Here is a 20,898-nt window from a genome sequence, read left to right on the forward strand (position 1 = left end):
CCTAATCAGATTGTCTCTCCAAATGCTCATCAATCCTGTCTCTGAGAGTCCTCTACAATAATTTTCCCACCACTAAAGTAGTACTTACTGTTCTATAATTTCCAGCGGTCTCCTCATTCTGCATTCGTTTAGAACCCCAATGTACAGGTGTATGGATGATCTGTCTGGGATGGTACACAAGCAAAAGCAATTCACTGTAGCATTATAAGATATATGAGCAGAATTAGGCCATTCAGCCCATTGAATCTTCTCTGCCATTCCACCATGGCTGATTTATTATCCCTCTCAACCCCATTCTCCAGCCTTATCCCCATAACTTTTGATGCCCTGACTAATCAAGAACCTGTCAACTCCTGCCTTAAATAGACCCAATGACTTGGCCTCCACAGCTGGCTGGGGCAATTAATTCCACAGATTCACCCCCCTCTGGCTAAAGAAATTCCTCCTCATCTCTGTTGTACATAGACGTCCCTCTATTCTGAGGCTGTGCCCACTGTTATTAGACTCCCCCCACTATAGGAAACATCCTCCCCACGTCCATTCTGTGTAGGCTGTTCAACATTTGACAGATTTCAATGAGATCTCCCTTCGTGCTGCTCAACTCCAGCGAGTACAGGCCAGCGGCATCAAGTGTTCCTAGAATAAATATATGCTGCATTCTGTTTTCATTTTGCTACTCCGATGTTCTTGGTTAATAGAATGATTTGTCTGGGTGGCGTACAAGCAAAAGCTTTTCACTGTATCTCAGTACATGTACCAATACCAATGGCAGCAGAGTAACTGGGAAGTACTGTAATCCATATACACCACTCCAGCTTCATCAGTTCCTTCTCTCACGTCACGTTGATTCATAAATCATGTTGATCTCATCCTGCAGGGTAGCGGTGCTGGATAAAGTGACGGACTTCCTGTTGTTTCTGGGAAAACTTCTCATCGTTGGGGGTGTGGGTAAGTCCTGGTCTCACCACAGTCTAACTGTAATGCTCCCACACACATCCGCTCCCAGAGGATTCCTCATGTTCACCGACAAGATGCTCCTTTGCATTTGATTCACTGCACAGAAGGAGGCTGTTTGGCCCATCAAGCCGGTACTGACCCTTTGAAAGTTTTTTCAAATCCCCAACTCACTCCCTGCATCCCTGCACATTCCCTCATCCCTGTTGAATCTGCTTCCTAATCTGGCAGAGATTCCTGCTGAGGGAACATTCTCCCCCTCTCCCCCTCTCCCCCACGCCCCTCTGCCCCTCTCCTTCACCTCGTGTCCTCTGGTTATGAACGTTAAGCACAGTTCAGCCTCCCTCATTCAGCACGGCAGCGTAGCAGTTACATAATGCATTACAGCACCGGCAGTCCAGGTTCAATTCCCGCCACTGTCTGCGAGGAGTTTGTATGTTCTCCCTGGGACTACATGGGTTTCCTCCAGGTGCTCTGGTTTCCTCCCACATTCCAAAAACGTATGGGTTAGGGTTAGTGAGTTGTGGACGTGCTACGTTGGTGCTGGATGTATGGCAACACTTGCGGGCTGCCCCCAGCACATTCTCGGACTTGGTTGTTGATTTAAACAACGCGTTTCGGTGACAAAAGGTGGCAGCCCGAAACAGCCTCTGTTTATTCTGCTCCATTGATGCTGCCTGACCTGCTGTGCTCCTCCAGCATTTCTGTGTGTTGTGATATATTTCATTGTATATTTTGATATTTCGGTATACATGTGACACACGTGACTGATCTTTCTTTTACTTTCTATACATTAGATTAGATTCAGCTTTATTGTCATTGTGCCGAGTACAGATACAAAGCCAATGAAATGCAGTTAGCATCTAACCAGAAATGCAAAGAATAGTGTTATTTACAAAATAACTGTGAATGAAAAGTAAGTGCTACAGCACACAAATATAAAAGTACTGAGACAGTACAATATGGGTGCAATATTTGCTGATCATGTTTGCTGTTGTGTGCTGGGGCAGCAGGCTGAGGGTAGCAGACACCAACAGAATCAACAAACTCATTCGTAAGGCCAGTGATGTTGTGGGGATGGAACTGGACTCTCTGATGGTGGTGTCTGAAAAGAGGATGCTGTCTAAGTTGCATGCCATCTTGGACAATGTCTCCCATCCACTACATAATGTACTGGGTGGGCACAGGAGTACACTCAGCCAGAGACTCATTCCACCGAGATGCAGCACAGAGCGTCATAGGAAGTCATTCCTGCCTGTGGCCATCAAACTTTACAACTCCTCCCTTGGAGGGTCAGACACCTGAGCCAATAGGCTGGTCCTGGACTTATTTCCTGGCATAATTTACATATTACTATTTAATTATTTATGGTTCTATTACTATTTAATTATTTATGGTGCAACTGTAACGAAAACCAATTTCCCCCGGGATCAATAAAGTATGACTATGACTATGACTATGACTATGACTATGATACTGCTTAGCGTTTTGATGTGAGGTTCAGCAGGGTCACAGCCTCAGGGAAGAAGCTCTTCCTGTACCTGCTGGTGCGGGAGCGGAGGCTCCTGTAGCGCCTACTGGACGGGAGGAGAGTAAACGGTCCATGGTCAGGGTGAGATGCATCCTTGATGATGCTTTTTGCCCTGCCCAGGCAGCGTTTATGGTAGATGTTCTCAATGGTGGGCAATCGGGTGCTCTTCATGATCAATCATCTTTCCCATTCTCGGCGTTCCCATCACCCCTCCGCTGGAGACCGTGTTTCAGCTGCACCCTCTTGACCCCAGCCACCTCTCTCCTGTTGGCCGGCCGTTAACCTTTGATCTAGGGGGTGCTGATGGTGATGTGCCCAGTGAGTGGTCCTGGGACTCTTCTATTTTACTCAGAGATATTATTGTGGTACAGGCCCTTCTGGCCTTCGAGCCACACTGCCCAGCAACCCCCATCTCAACCCTAACCTAATCACGGGACAATTTACAGTTACAATGGACAATTAACCTACGAATCAGTATGTCTTTGGAGTGTGGGAGGAAACTAGAGCACCTGGAGGAAACCCAGGCATTCCAGGAGGAGAGCATACAAACTCATCAGATTGAACTCCAGTCACTGAGCTGTAATAGCATCATGTGACTGTGGTGCCCTGTGCATTTTGCATTGTACAGACTCATGGCATTTGTTACCGGAAACTTCCATGAATATCCCACCTTAATGCCCCACCTCCCCCTCGTACCCCATCCATTATTTATTTATATACACACATTCTTTCTCTCTCTCTCCTTTTTCTCCCTCTGTCCCTCTGACTATACCCCTTATCCATCCTCTGGGTTTCCCCCCTCCCCCTTTTCCTTCTCCCTGGGCCTCCTGTCCCATGATCCTCTCGTATCCCTTTTGCCAATCACCTGTCCAGCTCTTGGTTCCATCCTTCCCCCTCCCGTCTTCTCCTATCATTTGGATCTCCCCCTCCCCCTCCCCCTCCCACTTTCAAATCTCTTACTAGCTCTTCCTTCAGTTAGTCCTGACGAAGGGCCTCGGCCCGAAACGTCGACGGTACCTCTTCCTAGAGATGCTGCCTGGCCTGCTGCGTTCACCAGCAACTTTGATGTGTGTTGTTCCGACTGTTTCTGTCTCCCCTTTGAGGAGGAACCGAGGGATCTTGGGGTCCACGTCCACAGATCCCTCAAAGTTGTTCTGCAGATTGATAGGGTGGTTAAGGAGGTGTGTGGAGTGTCGGCGGATCGGGTTCAAGAGCCATGATAATGTTACAGCTCTTTAAAATACTGGATAGACCACACTTGGAGTATTGTGTTCGGTTCTGGTCACCTCATAAAGATGATGTGGAAGGTTTAGGGAGGGTGCAGAGGAGATTTACCAGGATGCAGCCGGGATTAAAGAACATTGATAATGAGGATAGGTTGAGCGAGCTAGGGCTTTTCTCTCTGGAGTGAAGCAGGTAATTTGATAGAGCTGTAGAAGGTGATAGGAGAGATAGACTGAGTGGGCAGCCAGAGACATTTTCAAGGGTAGAAATGGCTAATTAAAGCGGGCATAACTTTTAAGGTAGTGGAGAAAAGTATAGGGGGGAATTTTCAGGGGTAGATCTTTTCTACACACTGGAAGGGATACGTGGAACACACTGGAGTAGTTGTAGGGGCAGGTGCATTAGGGATATTTAAGAAAATCTTAGATAGGAACATCTACTCCCTTCTTTGGTGCACTGAGGCTGTGGCCTTCTCAGGGCTTCGTGTCTGTGGGCTCTGCGATGTTGACTCCGCAATGTGCCAAACTGAGGCTGTGGCTGTGACTGTGTGGCCACGGCCTGCCCTGGGCTTCGTGTCTGAGGACTCAAATTTGTTCTAAATGCTATTTAGGCTTACTTTTATTGTTTGCTCGATTTGCTCTCTTTCTCTGCACATTGAGTGTTTGACAGTCTTTTTTTTAATGGGTTCTTTTGGGGTCCTTTGTTTTGTGGCTGCCCTGTATGTATACATTATACATGCTTTGATAATAAATATACTTTGACTTTGCATTATAGAAAAAGGGAAGTCTATGTGGGAGGCAAGGGTTAGGTTGATCTTAGAGTAGATTAAAGGGTCAGCACAACGTGGTGGGGCCAAAGGCCCTGTGTTCTATATATTTTTTTGTTTGTAGACCCTTCCAGCACCACTCAGCAGCCCCGACAACCCTAATTCATCACGGAGCAATCTATAATAAGCAATTAATCTAGCCAGTACATCTTTGGACAGTGGGAGGAACCTGGAGCACCTAGAGAAAACCCATGTATTCCACAAGGAGGGCATTCAGAGACTCATCCTCTGTTCTTTGTCTAATGACTGATGTTTCCCTGTGTTTCTAGGAGTTCTGGCCTTTTTCTTCTTCACACGGAGGATAACCATCATCGCGGAGGAAGCTCCCTCGCTGAACTATTACTGGGTCCCTCTGGCGGTATGGACTGTTCTGTCTTCCCTCCCCCTCCCCCACCCTCCAACCATTCATCGTAGACAGGGAGAATCTCAAAATCAAAGTGGAGTTTATTCTCGTTGGCGCAAAGCCCAGTGAGTGTCACACACACAGTCTTCGCAAGGAAATATGCAAGCTAAACATTACAAAAATAATGTCAGGGCTTGAGGACCTGAGTTACCGGGAAAGGTTGAATCGGTTTAAACTTTATTCCCTGGAGCTGAGGAGAACGAGGGGAGATTTGACAGAGGTACATAACATTACAAGAGGTATAGATAGGGTTAATGTGAGCAGGCTTTCTCTCCTGAGGTTGGGTGATACTCAAACTAGAGGTCATGGGTGAAAGGTGAAGCATTTTTTGGGTACCTGAGAGGTACGTCATCACTCAGGGCGGTGAGAGTGTGGAACGAGCTGCCAGTGGAAGAGGGTTATTTATTTAGAGATACAGTGTGGAATAGGCCCTCCCGGCTCGACAAACCACCACCTCACTAACCCCTGATTAAACCCTAGCCTCATCACGGGACGATTTACAATGACCAATTAGCCTACAAACCGGTACACCTTTGGAGTGCGGGGGGAAACAGGATCACCCAGGGAAAACGCAGGCATTCCATACAGACAGCGTCAGAATTGAACTCTGAACTCTGGCACCTGCAGCTGTAATAGCGTCACGCTAACTGCTACGTTACTGAGGCAACCAGATGTGGGTTCGCTTTCAACATTGAAGAGAAGTTTGGATAAGTACCTGGATAGGAGGAGTGACAGGGTTATGGTCCAGCTGCAGGTCAATGGGACTAGGCAGATTAGTGGTTCAGCACAGACCAGATGGGCCGAAGGGCCTGTTTCTGTGTTGTGATGTTCTATAATTCTATAAAATACACAATTTCTGCAAGAAGTAACACAAGTGTAATCTCTGACTGTAACTAAAACAGCGAAGACCAGGGACACACAGAACAGGGTCAGAGAGACCGGAGCGGGAGATGGCCATTTGTCCTCTCTGTGCCGTTCCGTGAGGTGACAGCCAATGAGGGGTGGGTCTTCTCACCTGCTTGCTGTTACCCTCCCTCTCCCGGGGTGCACCACCTGAAGGAGTGGGTGTGGGGGCAGAGATCCCCACAACGTTCTGGATACGGCGAGTATTAGGATGAGAACTTCTGTCACCAGGGCAGACCGAAGGGCTGGGGAATGGCTGGGTACCAGAGGGTCAGAATGGGCACAATGGGGTGAAGGGCCTTTTTCTGTGGCTGCAAATGAGGGAGGGTGAGGTGCAGAAGGGTGGGGAGTGAGTGTAGGGGGAGGGTGGGAGTATGGGGTACGTATGTGAGGGGGAGTTTCTCTGAGTTTACCCATCCCTCTGCTCTCCACAGACAGTCATTTTCGGTTCCTACCTGATTGCACACGGATTCTTCAGCGTCTACGCCATGTGTGTGGACACCCTGTTCCTCTGTTTCCGTGAGTACCTCGGGGAGGGTGGGGCACACTTTGACTGGCCTTCGGGAGGGTGGGGCACTCAGACTGGACCTCAGGAGGGGTGAGGCCACTCGAATTGCCACACCTCCGAGCTGGGGACAGTCATCTTGGGCATCCCACTGGCCACGGTCCACATCCCAACCTCACCCACACCTCCTGTCAGACTCAAACTCCCACCGGGCAGGCACCCCCCCCACCCCCCACACACACACACACACACACACACACATGCTCTCTCTATCTATCTCTCTCTCTCTCTCTCTATCTCCTCTCCTTTCACTCTCTCCCTCCCTAATCCCCTCCTCATACCCCCTCTCCTCACTCAGCCCTTCCTCCCCCTCTCTCCCCCTCTCTCTCCCTCCCCCTCTCTCTCCCTCCCCTTCCCCTCTACCTCTCCCCTCCACCTCCCTCTTCCTTTCCCTCCAACTCCCCCTCACCTCCCCTCCCACTTTCACCCACAGACCCCTTTGGTGACTGAGTTGGACTTTTCTCTGGAACAAAGGAGGATGAGAGGTGACTTATGGAGATGTATAAGATGTTGAGAGGCACAGATCAAGTGGACATATGAGGAACGTTTGTCCGCTCTTGGACTGTATCCTTGGAGTTTACAAGAATGAGGGGGGACCTCATAGAAACATTTCGAATGTTGAGGGGCATGGACAGAGTGGATGTGGCAAAGTTGTTTCCCATGATGGAGAAGTCTAGTACGAGAGGGCATGACTTAAGGATTGAAGGGCGCCCATTCAGAACAGAAATGCAAAGAAATTTTTTTAGCCAGAGGGTGGTGAATCTATGGAATTTGTTGCCACGGGCAGCAGTGGAGGCCAAGTCATTGTGTGTATTTAAGGCAGAGATTGATAGGTATCTGAGTAGCCAGGGCATCAAAGTTCATTGTGAGAAGGCGGGGGAGTGGGACTAAGTGGGAGAATGGATCAGCTCATGATAAAATGGCGGAGCAGACTCAGTGGGCCGAATGGCCGACTTCTGCTCCTTTGTCTTATGGTCTTGTGGACGGCCAGACTTTTTCCAAGAATGGAATAGCTTATTCGAGGGTACATCATTTTGAGGGATATAGGGGGTGTCACAGAGAGTGGTGGGTGTGTGGAACACCCCGCCGGGGGTACTGCTAGAGGCAGATACATTAGGGACATTGAAGGGACCCTCAGAATCAGGTTCAACATCACAGAGTTAACATCCCAGGTTTAGCATCACAGTGTCAAAAGTAAATAGTGCAAAATGAGAGGAAAAATGGTGAGGAAGTGTTCATGGGTTCACTGTGCATTCGGAAATCTGATGGCGGAGGGAATACAACACTTCAGGCTGCTGTACTTCTCCCTGATGCTAGCAGTGAGCAGAGGGTATGTTCTGGGTGATGCCTTTTTGCAGCATTGTCTTTTGAAGGTGTCCTCGATGCTGGGCTTCATAAGGACATGGATGATAGAAAACTGGAGGGCAATGTATCATGAGAGAGACCTTAGAGCAGGTGAAATAGTCAGCACAGGATTGTGGGCCGAAGGACCTTGGCTATTCTATGTTCTAAATCCGCAGTTATGCCAAATGATCACAGCTTTACTCTAATTTCTTGTGGCATAATCAGAGGCCATGCTACCCATCAATCTCAGGCTGCTTTACCGAGCTGATTCCGCACCCCCCTCCCCCCACACACACAACTTTCCCTGTAACCCATTCTCACCAGCTCCCCTGAGCTTCGACCCTCACCCACACATTAGTCCATCTTTGGGATGTGCAGGTTTACAGGAGCACCCAGAGGGAGTGGGCGTGCAAACTCCACCGGACAGCGGCAGAGGTCGCGGTTCAACCCGGGTCTCTGGAGACACGGGGCAGCGGCTGTACCCGCTGCAATCACCCCGGAGGTGCGGGCTCTCGAATCCCAGTCCATATGGGGGTGAGGAGGGGTGGGATGGGTTACGGAAGGGTGCGGTACAGAGGGGTGAGGAGGGGAGGGGTGAGGTAGGGTGGGGTACGGAGAGGGGAGAGGAGAGCGGTGGGGTGAGGAGGGGTGGGATGGGGCATGGAGGGGTGGGAAGGCGAGGGATGGGATGGGGCATGGAGGGGTGGAGAGGAGAGGGGTGGGGTGAGGCGGGATGGGATGGGGTACAGAGGGGTGGAGAGGAGAGGGGTGGGATGGGGTATGGAGGTGTGGGGTGAGGTGCAGTGGGATGAGGGAGGGAGGGAGGGGTGGGATTGGGTAAGATGGTGTGGGGAGGAGGGTTGGCATCAGGAGGGGAGGGGTGAGGTGTGGGGTGGCGAGGGATAGGGTGAGGATGGGAGGGATGAGCTGAGGATGAGTGGGGGCGGGGTTAGGAGGAGTAGATTGCGGTGATGTGAGGAAGGAAATGGTGAGGAGAGGTTTGGATTGGGGAGGGGTGAGGGGTGTGAGGCGGGTAGGGGTGGCGAGGGGAGGGTGTGGGGGTAGATGTGAGGAGGGGCACGGTGGGGAGTGGTGGTGAGGAGGAGAGGGGTGGGGTGGGGAGGGGTGTGAGATGTGTGGGGTGGAGTGGGGTTTGCACCACGGTGTGACACTATTACAGTTTGGGCTATGGGAGATCCAAGTTCAATCATGGCGTTCTCAGTAAGGAGTTTGTACGTTCTCCCCATGACCACGTGCGTTTCCTCCGGGTGCTCTGGTTTCCTCCCACAGTCCAAAGACGTACCAGTTAGTGGGTCACTGTAAACTGTGGCGTGATTTGGCCGGGGTTAAATTGGCGGGTTGCTGGGCTATTCTGTGCTGTATCTCAGTAAGTCGGTCTGCCTGTCTGTACTGTCTGCAGTGGAAGATTTGGAACGAAACGATGGCTCAGAGGAGAGACCGTACTTCATGAGTAAAACTCTGATGAAAATTCTGAACAAGAGGAACCGCGAGAATGAGGAGAGGCAAAAGAGCCTCTAACCCGCATCCACCTGGCACCGACAATGTCCAGAAGCGGTCCTGAGGAGTTTCGCTGGAACGTTCTCTAATCCTTGACGTATTCAAGTTACTTACAAGCAATTTTTCTGTGTTTGGGGAAGAGGCCTCGCTTTCGTCCCCCAGTAACAAGTGTGCAGGAGCCAGGAGTTCTAGGAGGACGTGTCCCGTCTGTGCGTTGGGTACGCTGGTGTCCGTAGTGCGTCCTGTGACCGGTGAATACTGGTCTGCAAAGACCCTGAGCTCCGACCCTTTCCACAAGGTGTCGTGGTGAGAGATTTGGCCAGATTCGTGTGGGGAGCGGCTATCCAGTCACAGAGGGTGGTGCATCACAGCTCAGTTCTACTACCTTCCGATGAGGGTGAGAGTATTCAGCGCCTGAGGGAAAGAATTCCCAATGCCTCTCCCTTTGGGTGAGGGAAAACTCCTTTACTCCTGTGGAGGAGGCCATTCTGCCCACAGAACCATGCTGTTCTTGTTAATCATTAACCACCTATTGATACCCCTCCCCTTTGCCACAACAACCCCACGCTCTGGGGACAACTAACCCATGTCTTTGCGAACTGGAGCACCCAGGGGAAACCTCCACACAGACAGCACCAGAGGTCGGGATCGAACCCGGGTCTCTCGACCGGCAGAGAGCGGCTCTACCCGCTGTGCGACTGTCCCAGCCAGGGAGCTGACATGATGAACTGAGTGGCCTAATTCTGCTCTGGAGTTTTATAGCATCGATCAGGGAGGGGGTTCCTCTGGGCATAGTCTCCCAGTCAGGGCAGATATGTAAATTCAAAGGGACAAACCACACAATGAGAGGGACCAGTCCTGTTCTTGCCCCGTCTTCACTGGGCTGTGATCGTGGGTAGGTGCCAAACACGGGATCCCGGTGATCTGGCATTTCTTTGACTGTTTTTTTATGGATTACTAACAGGGCCATACAACTCTACTGTTGCTCCACACAAACTGATCACTGCATGACGACTTTAAGCTTTATATTCTAACCCATCTCTTCTGCTGTGCAGAAAGCGGAGCAATTTTTGCTGTAAATGCTTTGTGCAATTAACTGGCCACGTTTGGTATTTGATGCCTTGTATTGTCCATTACTATCTGTCCCCTCGGTTGGCCCAATTTTATTGAATAGCACTGCATTGAAATATTTCCATTTAATAAAGGTTTTTAAGTAACTGGGCTGTTGCTTATGGAGACGACCTTTGACCTGATCACAACCAGATTGGGCCAGTTGTCTGTAAAACACTGGTCCACTCACACTTCTTAAAGATAAGCTTCATGCATTTTTTCACGTTGTCTCATGTCCATGGAAAGATACTGTAAAATGCGTTGTTTGCGTCAACAGCCCACATGGTCCGAGATGTGCTGGGAGCTTCCAACAACAACGTAGCGTGCCTGCGACTTGCTGAGCGTCAACCTGACATCTTTGGAACGTGGGGGAGATCGCGAGCATCTGGGCCATACCCACACGGTCATGGGGAGAACATACAAACTCCTGACAGACGGCAACGGCAATTGAGCTCCGGTCGTGATCGCTGGGGCTCTAAAGCAATTCAGCTAACCGTTACGCTACCATGCCATCCACACTGTGGATTCATTATTTTATTTTGAGATATAGTGCTGAACAGACCCTCCCAGCCCAACGGGCCCTGTCAATTTAACTTTAGTCTAATCCCAGAGCGATTTTAAATGGCCATCGTTAGACTATGGGAGGAAACCGGAGAACCCGGAAGAAATCCAGGTGCACATGGGAAAGAAATGCAAACTTGCTCACTGAGGATGCTGGGGTTGACCTCTGAACTCGGACGCCCCGAGTTGGAACAGTGCTTCAATAACGGCTATATTATCATGGCACCACAGAGCATCACGGTCACAGTGTGACTCTCCCCCAGCTCAGCGGGTGTACAGGGAGTAGAGTGGGGGTTGAGGACACAGTCGTGAGTGTACAGGGAGTAGAGTGGGGATTGAGGACACAGTTGTGAGGGTACAGGGAGTAGAGTGGGGATTGAGGACACAGTCGTGAGTGTACAGGGAGTAGAGTGGGGGTGTTGAGGACACAGTCGTGAGTGTACAGGGAGTAGAGTGGGGGCTGAGGACACAGTCGTGAGTGTACAGGGAGTAGAGTGGGGGCTGAGGACACAGTCGTGAGTGTACAGGGAGTAGGGTGGGGATTGAGGACACAGACCTAAGTGTACAGGGAGTAGAGTGGGGGTGTTGACACAGTCGTGAGTGTACAGGGAGTAGAGTGGGGGTTGAGGACACAGTCGTGAGTGTACAGGGAGTAGAGTGGGGGTTGAGGACACGGTCGTGAGTGTACAGGGAGTAGAGTGGGGGTGTTGACACAGTCGTGAGTGTACAGGGAGTAGAGTGGGGGTTGAGGACACAGTCGTGAGTGTACAGGGAGTAGAGTGGAGGTTGAGAACACAGTCGTGAGTGTACAGGGAGTAGAATCGGGGTGTTGACACAGTCGTGAGTGTACAGGGAGTAGAGTGGGTGTTGAGGACACAGTCGTGAGTGTACAGGGAGTAGAGTGGGGATTGAGGACACAGTCGTGAGTGTACAGGGAGTAGAGTGGGTGTTGAGGACACAATCGTGAGTGTACAGGGAGTAGAGTGGAGGTTGAGGACACAGTCGTGAGTGTACAGGGAGTAGAGTGGAGGTTGAGGACACAGTCGTGAGTGTACAGGGAGTAGAGTGGGGGTTGAGGACACTGTCGTGAGTGTACAGGGAGTAGAGTGGGGATTGAGGACACAGTCGTGAGTGTACAGGGAGTAGAGTGGAGGTTGAGGACACAGTCGTTAGTGTACAGGGAGTAGAGTGGGGGTTGAGGACACAGTCGTGAGTGTACAGGGAGTAGAGTGGGGGTTGAGGACACAGTCGTGAGTGTACAGGGAGTAGAGTGGGGGTTGAGGACACAGTCGTGAGTGTACAGGGAGTAGAGTGGAGGTTGAGGACACAGTCGTGAGTGTACAGGGAGTAGAGTGGAGGTTGAGGACACTGTCGTGAGTGTACAGGGAGTAGAGTGGGGGTTGAGGACACAGTCGTGAGTGTACAGGGAGTAGAGTGGAGGTTGAGGACACTGTCGTGAGTGTACAGGGAGTAGAGTTGGGGTGTTGAGGATACAGTCGTCAGTGTACAGGGAGTAGAGTGGGGGTTGAGGACACAGTCGTGAGTGTACAGGGAGTAGAGTGGGAGATTGAGGACACAGTCGTGAGTGTACAGGGAGTAGAGTGGGTGTTGAGGACACAGTCGTGAGTGTACAGGGAGTAGAGTGGGAGATTGAGGACACAGTCGTTAGTGTACAGGGAGTAGAGTGGAGGTTGAGGACACAGTCGTGAGTGTACAGGGAGTAGAGTGGAGGTTGAGGACACTGTCGTGAGTGTACAGGGAGTAGAGTGGGGGTTGAGGACACAGTCGTGAGTGTACAGGGAGTAGAGTGGGGGTTGAGGACACAGTCGTGAGTGTACAGGGAGTAGAGTGGGGATTGAGGATACAGTCGTCAGTGTACAGGGAGTAGAATGGGGGTTGAGGACACAGTCGTGAGTGTACAGGGTGTAGAGTGGGGGGACCAAGGACACCGCCTTGGGTCCATACATTCCAAACAACATCCTCCAAATCTAAAACGAAGTTTATTGGGCTGACATAACCAGTGTATAAAAACCATGAAAATTAGTACATACATTACAAATATTAGTAAATACCACCTAGTGCACAATTTCCTAAAGTTTAAGTCAGTGGAAAGAAAGGCAAATGTAATGTTAGCATTCTTTTCAGAAGGACTAGAATATAAGACCATACGATATAGGAGCAGATTGAGGCCATTTGGCCCGTCGTGTCTGCTCCACCATTTCATTGTGGCTGATCCCTTTCCCTCACATCCCAATCTCCTGGCTTCTCCTCATACCCTTCATGCCCTGATCAATCAAAAATCTATCAATCATTGCCTTAAATATACATAAAGACTTGGCCTCCACAGGTACATGTGGCAAAGAATTCCACTGATTCACTACTCTCCGGCTAAAGAAATTTCTCCTCATCTCCATACTAAAAGGACACCTCTATTATGAGGCTATGTTCTCTGGTCTTAGAGCCTTCCACCATTGGACGCATCCTCTCCACATCTGCTCTATCAAGGCCTTTCTCCATTTGATAGGTTTCAATGAGATCACCTCTCATTCTTCTTAACTCTAGTGAATACAGGTCCAGAGTCACCAAACACTCTTCATATGACAAGCTATTGAATCCTGGAATCATTTTCATGAACTCCAAGTGAGGTTTCACCAGGGCTTTAACAGCAAAGATGTAATGCTTAGGCTTTTTAAGGCACTCGTCAAAACACACTTGGAGGATTGTGAACAGTTTCAGGCCCCTTACCTAAGAACAGAACATGATGGTGTTGGAGCGGGTCCAGAGGAGGTTCATGAGAATGATAATAGAAATGAAAGGGTTAATGTATGAGGAGCGCTTGATAGTTCTGTGTCTGTACTTATTGGAGTTCTGAAAAACGAGGGCGTCTCTCATTGAAACCTATCAAATATTGAAAGGCCTAGACAGAGTGGATGTGGAGAGGATGTTTCATATAGTTTGGGAGTCTAGGACCAGAGGACACAGCCTCAGAATAGAGGGACGTCCATTTAAAACAGAGATCAGGAGGGTTGTGAATCTGTGGAATTCATTGCCATGGACGGCTGTGGAGGCTAAATCATTGAGTATATTTTAAATGGAGGTTGATAGGCTTTTGATGCCTCAGGGCCTCAATAGAAGGCGGCAGAATGGCCTAATTCTGCTCCTATGTCTTATGGTCTTCCATCTTATAAACAAGTTAACAGTAATTGTACATGACTCACAGCACAGAATAAACTTAACGAGAACAGTGCAACTTGAGAGAGAGAAGAGATACGGTTGGCAGTAAGTGTGAGTGTTGGGGATTTTCAGCTCGGTTCAAGAACCTGAAGGTCTTGGGAGTGTTTTACTGGGTATGAAGCTATCAGAAATAGACCGGGAAACTAGATCTGTTTCCCTTGGACCCTAAGAAGGTTCATAACCTACTGGGACTTTGAGAGATTTGGCTGTAGGAAGTTGTTGAATCTGGGAATGTGAGCTGGCGCCAGAGATTCCCAGTTCCCTTTGAGAACACTGCCCTCTGGAGGGGAAAGCGGGGCTTGCTGTAGGAAGAACTGCACATTATTGGAGAGGAGCTAAAGTTAAAGAAAGATTAGCTTTATTTGTCATATTTACATCAAATCATACAATGACATGTGTCATTTGTGTCAACGACCAACTGTCTGAGGATCTGAAGGGCTTCTACAGAGGTATTGAAAGCAAAAGGATAACAGGGAATCTGGATGATCAGAGTGGCAATCTATGCACAGATGAAAAAGATCTTAAATGGATTTTTTGCATCTGTGTTTACTTGGGAGATGGACACAGAGTCTATAGAAGTGAGGCAAAGCAGCAGTGATGTCATGGGCCCTGTACAGAATACAGAGGAGGTGTTTGCTATCCTGAGGAAAACTCGGGTGGATAAATCCCCCAGGCTGACAAGGTTCCCTTGAACCTTGTGGAAGGCTAGGGGCCCTGCCAGAGGTCCCTCGCCATGGCTGAGATCTTTAACGTCTCTTTTCAGCCGTCTGAAGCACTGACCCGCTCTGAGCAGGCCTCAGTTGTACTGTGCTTTGAGAGGCTGGTTATATAGCTTGGATCTGCTCCGGAACAACAGGACCACAGCAGATGCCATTTCATTGCCTCTTCACTCAACCCTGGAACAAATGGACAGCAGAGATGCATACATCAGATGCTCTTCATGTTCCACAGCTCAGCACCAATACCGTCATCCCCTTAAACTAATCAACAAGCTCCAAGACCTTGACCTTGACACCTCCTTGTGCATTTGGATCCTCGATTTCCTCACTGCAGACCCCAGTCAGTTCAGATTGGCAACAACATCCCCTCACCAATCTCCATCAGCACAGGTGTACCACAAGGCTGTGTGCTTAGCCCCCTGCTCTCCTCACTTTGCACATGACCGTGAGGCTAAGCACAGCTCCAATGCCAACCGTCAGGCTCCGAAACCAGCGCGGATAATTTCACTCACCTCAACACTGAACTGATGGACAATCACTTTGAAGGGCACACTTCATCCCATGTTCTCAGTGTACATATTTACTGTTTTCTGTGTTTGCGCAGTTTGTCTTCTTTTTGCAAATTAGCTGTTCGCTGGTCTTTGGGACTAGTTTATCACTGATTTTATGTAATTCTTTGTTCTGCTGTGAAGGCCTGCCATTAAATACTCTCAGGGTGGTATTTGGTGACATATACGTACTGTGAAATTGGTTTCTGTGCTGTGTGACTGTGACTGGGTCATTTTAACCACCATGCAAGACATGTTGTCAGCTCCAGAGGGCAGCAGACTTAAAGTTGACACAAAGGACTGCAGATCTCTAATCAGGAGCAGCAAAGAAGATTAAGGTGAGCTTTATTTGTCACATGTACATTGAAACATCAAAACATACAGGGAAATGCAACACACATAAAAGTTGCTGGTGAACGCAGCAGGCCAGGCAGCATCTTTAGGAAGAGGTACAGTTGACGTTTCGGGCCAAGACCCTTCGTCAGGACTAACTGAAAGAAGAGCTAGTAAGAGATTTGAAAGTGGGAGGGGGAGGGGGAGATCCGAAATGATAGGAGAAGACAGGAGGGGGAAGGATGGAGCCAAGAGCTGGACAGGTGATTGGCAAAAGGGATACGAGAGGATCATGGGACGGGAGGCCCAGGGAGAAAGAAAAGGGGGAGGGGGGAGAAAACCCAGAGGATGGGCAAGAAGTATAGTGAGAGAGACAGAGGGAGAAAAAGGAGAGAGAGAAAAAGAATGAGTGTATATAATAAATAACAGATGGGGTACGAGGGGGAGGCGGGGCATTAGCGGAAGTTTGAGAAGTCAATGTTCATGCCATCAGGTTGGAGGCTACCCAGACGGAATATAAGGTGTTGTTCCTCCAACCTGAGTGTGGCTTCATCTTTACAGTAGAGGAGGCCGTGGATAGACATGTCAGAATGGGAATGGGATGTGGAATTAAAATGTGTGGCCACTGGGAGATCCTGATTTCTCTGGCAGACAGAGCGTAGATGTTCAGCAAAGCGGTCACCCAGTCTGCGTCGGGTCTCGCCAATATATAGAAGGCCACATCGGGAGCACCGGACGCAGTATATCACCCCAGCCAACTCACAGGTGAAGTATCGCCTCACCTGGAAGGACTGTTTGGGGCCCTGAATGGTGGTAAGGGAGGAAGTGTAAGGGCATGTGTAGCACTTGTTCCGCTTACAAGGATAAGTGCCAGGAGGGAGATCGGTGGGGAGGGATGGGGGGGACGAATGGATAAGGGAGTCACGTAGGGAGCGATCCCTGCGGAAAGCAGAGAGAGGGTGGAGGGAAAGATGTGCTTAGTGGTGGGATCCCGTTGGAGGTGGCGGAAGTTATGGAGAATAATATGTTGGACCCGGAGGCTGGTGGGGTGGTAGGTGAGGACCAGGGGAACCCTATTCCTAATGGAGTGGCGGGAGGATGGAGTGAGAGCTGATGTACGTGAAATGGGGGAGGTGCGTTTGAGAGCAGAGTTGATGGTGGAGGAAGGGAAGCCCCTTTCTTTAAAAAAGGAGGACACCTCCTTCGTCCTGGAATGAAAAGCCTCATCCTGAGAGCAGATGTGGTGGAGACGGAGGAATTGCGAGAAGGGGATGGCAGTTTTGCAAGAGACAGGGTGAGAAGAGGAATAGTCCAGATAGCTGTGAGAGTCAGTAGGCTTATAGTAGATCCAGAGATAGAGACAGAAAGATCTAGAACGGGGAGGGAGGTGTCAGAAATGGACCAGGTAAACTTGAGGGCAGGGTGAAAGTTGGAGACAAAGTTAATGAAGTCAACGAGCTCAGCATGCGTGCAGGAAGCAGCGCCAATGCAGTCGTCGATGTAGCGAAGGAAAAGTGGGGGACAGATGAAATGCATCATTTGTGTTAGTGACCAACACATGTACTGGGGACAGCCCACAAGTGTCGTCTTGTCGGAAGATGTTGAATCCGTGTGGGTTGAGTTAAGAAACTGCAAGGGTAAGAGGACCCTGATGGCAGTAATATACTGGCCTCCCGATAGTATATCGGATGTGGACCACAGATTACAACAGGAAATAGAGTAATATTATGATTGTCATGGGAGATTTTAACATGCAGGTCACTTGGGAAAATCAGATTGGTAATGGATCTCAAGAGAATGAACTTTTTGAATGCTTACGAGATGGCTTTTTAGAGCAGTTTGGCACTGAGCCAACTAGGAGATCAGCTATACTGGATTGGGTGCTGTGTAATGAATCTGAGGTGATTAGGGAGTTTAAGGTAAAAGAACCCTTAGGAGGCAGTGATCACAATATAACTGGGTTCAACTTGAAATCTGATAGAGAGAAAGTAAAGTCTGATGCAGTATTTCAGTAGCGGAAGGATAATTACAGTGGTATGAGAGAGGAGTTGGCCAAAGTAAATTGGAAGGAGCTGCAGGCAGGGATGTCAACAGAGCAACAATGCCGTGTGTTTCAGGGAAAATTGAGGAATGTGCAGGGCATGTGTATTCAAAAAATGAAGAGATACTCAAACTGTAAAATAGTACAACCGTAGCTGACAAGGGAAGTCAAAGCAAAAGAAAGGCCATACAATAAAGCAAAAATTAGTGGGAAGATAGAGGATTGGGAAGTCTTTAAGCACCTACAGAGAGCAACTAAAAAAATCATTAGAAGGGAAAAGATGAAATCTGAAAGCAAGCTAGCAAATAATATCAAAGTAATTGGAAAAGAGTTTTCAAGTATGTTAAAAATAAGTGAAATGAGAATGGATATAGGACCACTAGAAAATGAGGCAGGTGGAGGAATAATGTGGGCCAAGGAGATGGCAGATAAACTAAATGAGCATTTTGCACCAGTCTTCGCTTTGGAAGACACTAGCAGTGTGCCAGGTGTTGAAGGGTGTGAGGGAAGAGAAGTGGGTGCAGTTACTATTACAAGGGAGAAGGTTCTCAAAAAGCTGAAAAACCTAAAGGTACATAGGTCACCTGGACCGGATGAACTGCACCCTAGAGTTCTGAAGGATTAGAGATTGTGGTGGCATTAGAAATGATCTTTCAAAAATCATTGGACTCTGGCATGGTGCCAAAGGACTGAAAAATTGCAAATGTCACTCCACTCTTTAAGAAAAGAGGAAGGCAGCAGAAAGGAAATTATGGACTAGTTAGCCTGACCTCAGTGGTTGGGAAGATGCTGGAGTCAATTGTTAAGGATGAGGTTATGGAGTACTTGGTGACACAGGACAAGATAGTACAAAGTCAGCATGGTTTCCTTCAGGGAAAATCCTGCCTGACAAACCTGTTGGAATTCTTAGAGGAGATTACAAGTAGGATAGATAAAGGGGAGGCAGTGGATGTTGTATATTTGGACTTTTAGAAGGCTTTTGACAAGGTGCCACACATGAAGCTGCTTACCAAGTTAAGAGCCCATGGTATTACAGGAAAGTTCCTGGCATGGTTAGAGCACTGGCTGATTGGTAGGAGACAGCAAGCGGGAATAAAAGGATCCTTTTCTGGTTGGCTGCCAGTGACTAGTGGTGTTCCACAGGGGTCGATGTTGGGACCACTTCTTTTTATGTTGTATATAAATGATTTAGATGATGGAATAGATGGCTTTGTTGCCAAGTTTGCAGATTAAATAAAGATTGGTGGAGAGGCAGGTAGTGTTGAGGAAACAGGTAGGCTGCAGAAGGATTTAGACAGATTAGGAGAATAGGTAAGAAAGAGGCAAATAAAATACAGTGTTGGAAAATGCATGGTCATGCACTTCGGTAGTAGAAATAAATGTGCAGTCTATCTTCTAAACATGGAGAAAATCCAAAAATCTGAGATACAGAGGGGTTTGAGAGTTCTTGTGCAGAATACCCTGAAGGTTAACTAGCAAGTTGAGTCGGTGGTGAGGAAGGCAAATGCCATGTTAGCATTCATTTCAAGAGGTCTAGAATACAAGAGTAGGGACGTGAAGCTGAGGCTTTATAAGGCACTGGTGAGGCCTCACCTTGAGTATTGTGAACAGTTTTGGGCCCCTCATCTTAGAAAAGATGTGCTGGCATTGGAGAGGGTTACAAGGATGATTCCGGAAATGAAAGGGTTATCATACAAGGGAAGTTTGATGGCTCCGGGTCCGTACTCGCTGGAATTTAGAAGGATGGGGGGGGGGGGATCTCATTAAAACCATTCGAATGTTGAAAGGCCTTGACATGGTAGATGTGGAAAGGATGTTTCCCGTGGTGGGGGAGTCTAGGACAAGAGGGCACAGCCTCAGGATAGAGGGGTATCCATTTAAACAGAAATGCAGAGAAATTAGCCAGAGGGTATTGAATTTGTAGAATTTGTCCATGGGCAGCTGTGGAGGCCAGGTCACTGGGTGCATTTAAGGCAGAGATTGATAGGTCCTTGATTGGACATGGCATCAAAGGTTATGGGGAGAAGACTGGTGAGTGGGGCTGAGGAGGGGAATATAGATTCAGCCATGATTGAATGGTGGAGCAGACTCGATGGGCCAGAATGTCTAATTCTGCTCCTATGTTCTGTGGTCTTTCTGGTGTCAATATAACATGCTCTCAACTTACTAACCCTAACCTGTAGGTGTTTGGACTGTAGGAGGAGTCCCATGTGGTCACAGGAAGAACGTTAAAACTCCTTATAGACAGCGATGGGAACTGAGCCCTGATCAGGGATCACTGGCACAGTAAAGTGATTGTGCTAACTGGTATGCCACTGTCCTGCCCTGCGGGGAGGTGCTGATGGAACTTGGTGAGTCAGTGGACCCAAAACAACAATTGTCCATTTCCCTAGCGTCACTTTATGGACATTCAATCAATAGTCATAGTCATAGTCATACTTTATTGATCCCGGGGGAAATTGGTTTTTGTTACAGTTGCACCATAAATAATAAATAGTAATAGAACCATAAATAGTTAAATAGTAATATGTAAATTATGCCAGTAAATTATGAAATAAGTCCAGGACCAGCCTATCGGCTCAGGGTGTCTGACCCTCCAAGGGGGGAGTTGTAAAGTTTGATGGCCACAGGCAGGAATGACTTCCTATGACACTCGGTGCTGCATCAATTTATATAAGCTATTTTATGTATTTAAATTTATTGTGTTTTGTTATCTTGTGTTTTTTTTGTGCTGCATTGGATGCAGAGTAACAATTATTTCGTTCTCCTTTACACTCGTGCACTGGAAATGACATTAAACAATCTTGAACCTTCAATGCTGAACAGCAGGATGCTGGTTTATGAAAGTAAAACATTCATTAAAGTGGAGAAGTGCTGAGATTTGTTCCCAAGGCCTGAGTTATAGGGAGAGGTTGAACTTTATTCCTCTGGAGTGCAGGAGACATTATTCACAGAGGTGAATAACATCAGGGGCAGGACAGATTGGGTGAATGCACGTGGTCTGTTACCTGGGCAAATAGAAACAAACACTAGGGGGCATATATTTAAGGTGAGAGGGGAGAAATTTCAAAGGGACCTGCGGGG

The 20,898-nt window shown here is 48.5% G+C and overlaps 1 protein-coding gene across 4 annotated transcripts in view; it reads left to right on the plus strand.

The window, feature by feature from the left end:
- LOC134355076 (choline transporter-like protein 5) overlaps positions 1 to 10,503 on the plus strand; it is a 202,401-nt gene extending 191,898 nt beyond the window's left edge. For 3 of the 4 annotated variants that reach the window (XM_063064811.1, XM_063064810.1, XM_063064814.1), the window contains 4 exons: positions 878 to 948; positions 4,805 to 4,893; positions 6,276 to 6,360; positions 9,171 to 10,503. In XM_063064811.1, the coding sequence (XP_062920881.1) occupies positions 878 to 948; positions 4,805 to 4,893; positions 6,276 to 6,360; positions 9,171 to 9,289 (364 nt within the window). In that variant the 3' untranslated portion in view covers positions 9,290 to 10,503. The remainder of the gene's footprint in view (positions 1 to 877; positions 949 to 4,804; positions 4,894 to 6,275; positions 6,361 to 9,170) is intronic. The other variant, XM_063064812.1, reaches the window with a different exon arrangement.
- Positions 10,504 to 20,898: the final 10,395 nt, after the last annotated feature.

Source organism: Mobula hypostoma, chromosome 12, assembly GCF_963921235.1.
Source record: "Mobula hypostoma chromosome 12, sMobHyp1.1, whole genome shotgun sequence".
NCBI classification, from domain to species: domain Eukaryota; kingdom Metazoa; phylum Chordata; class Chondrichthyes; order Myliobatiformes; family Myliobatidae; genus Mobula; species Mobula hypostoma.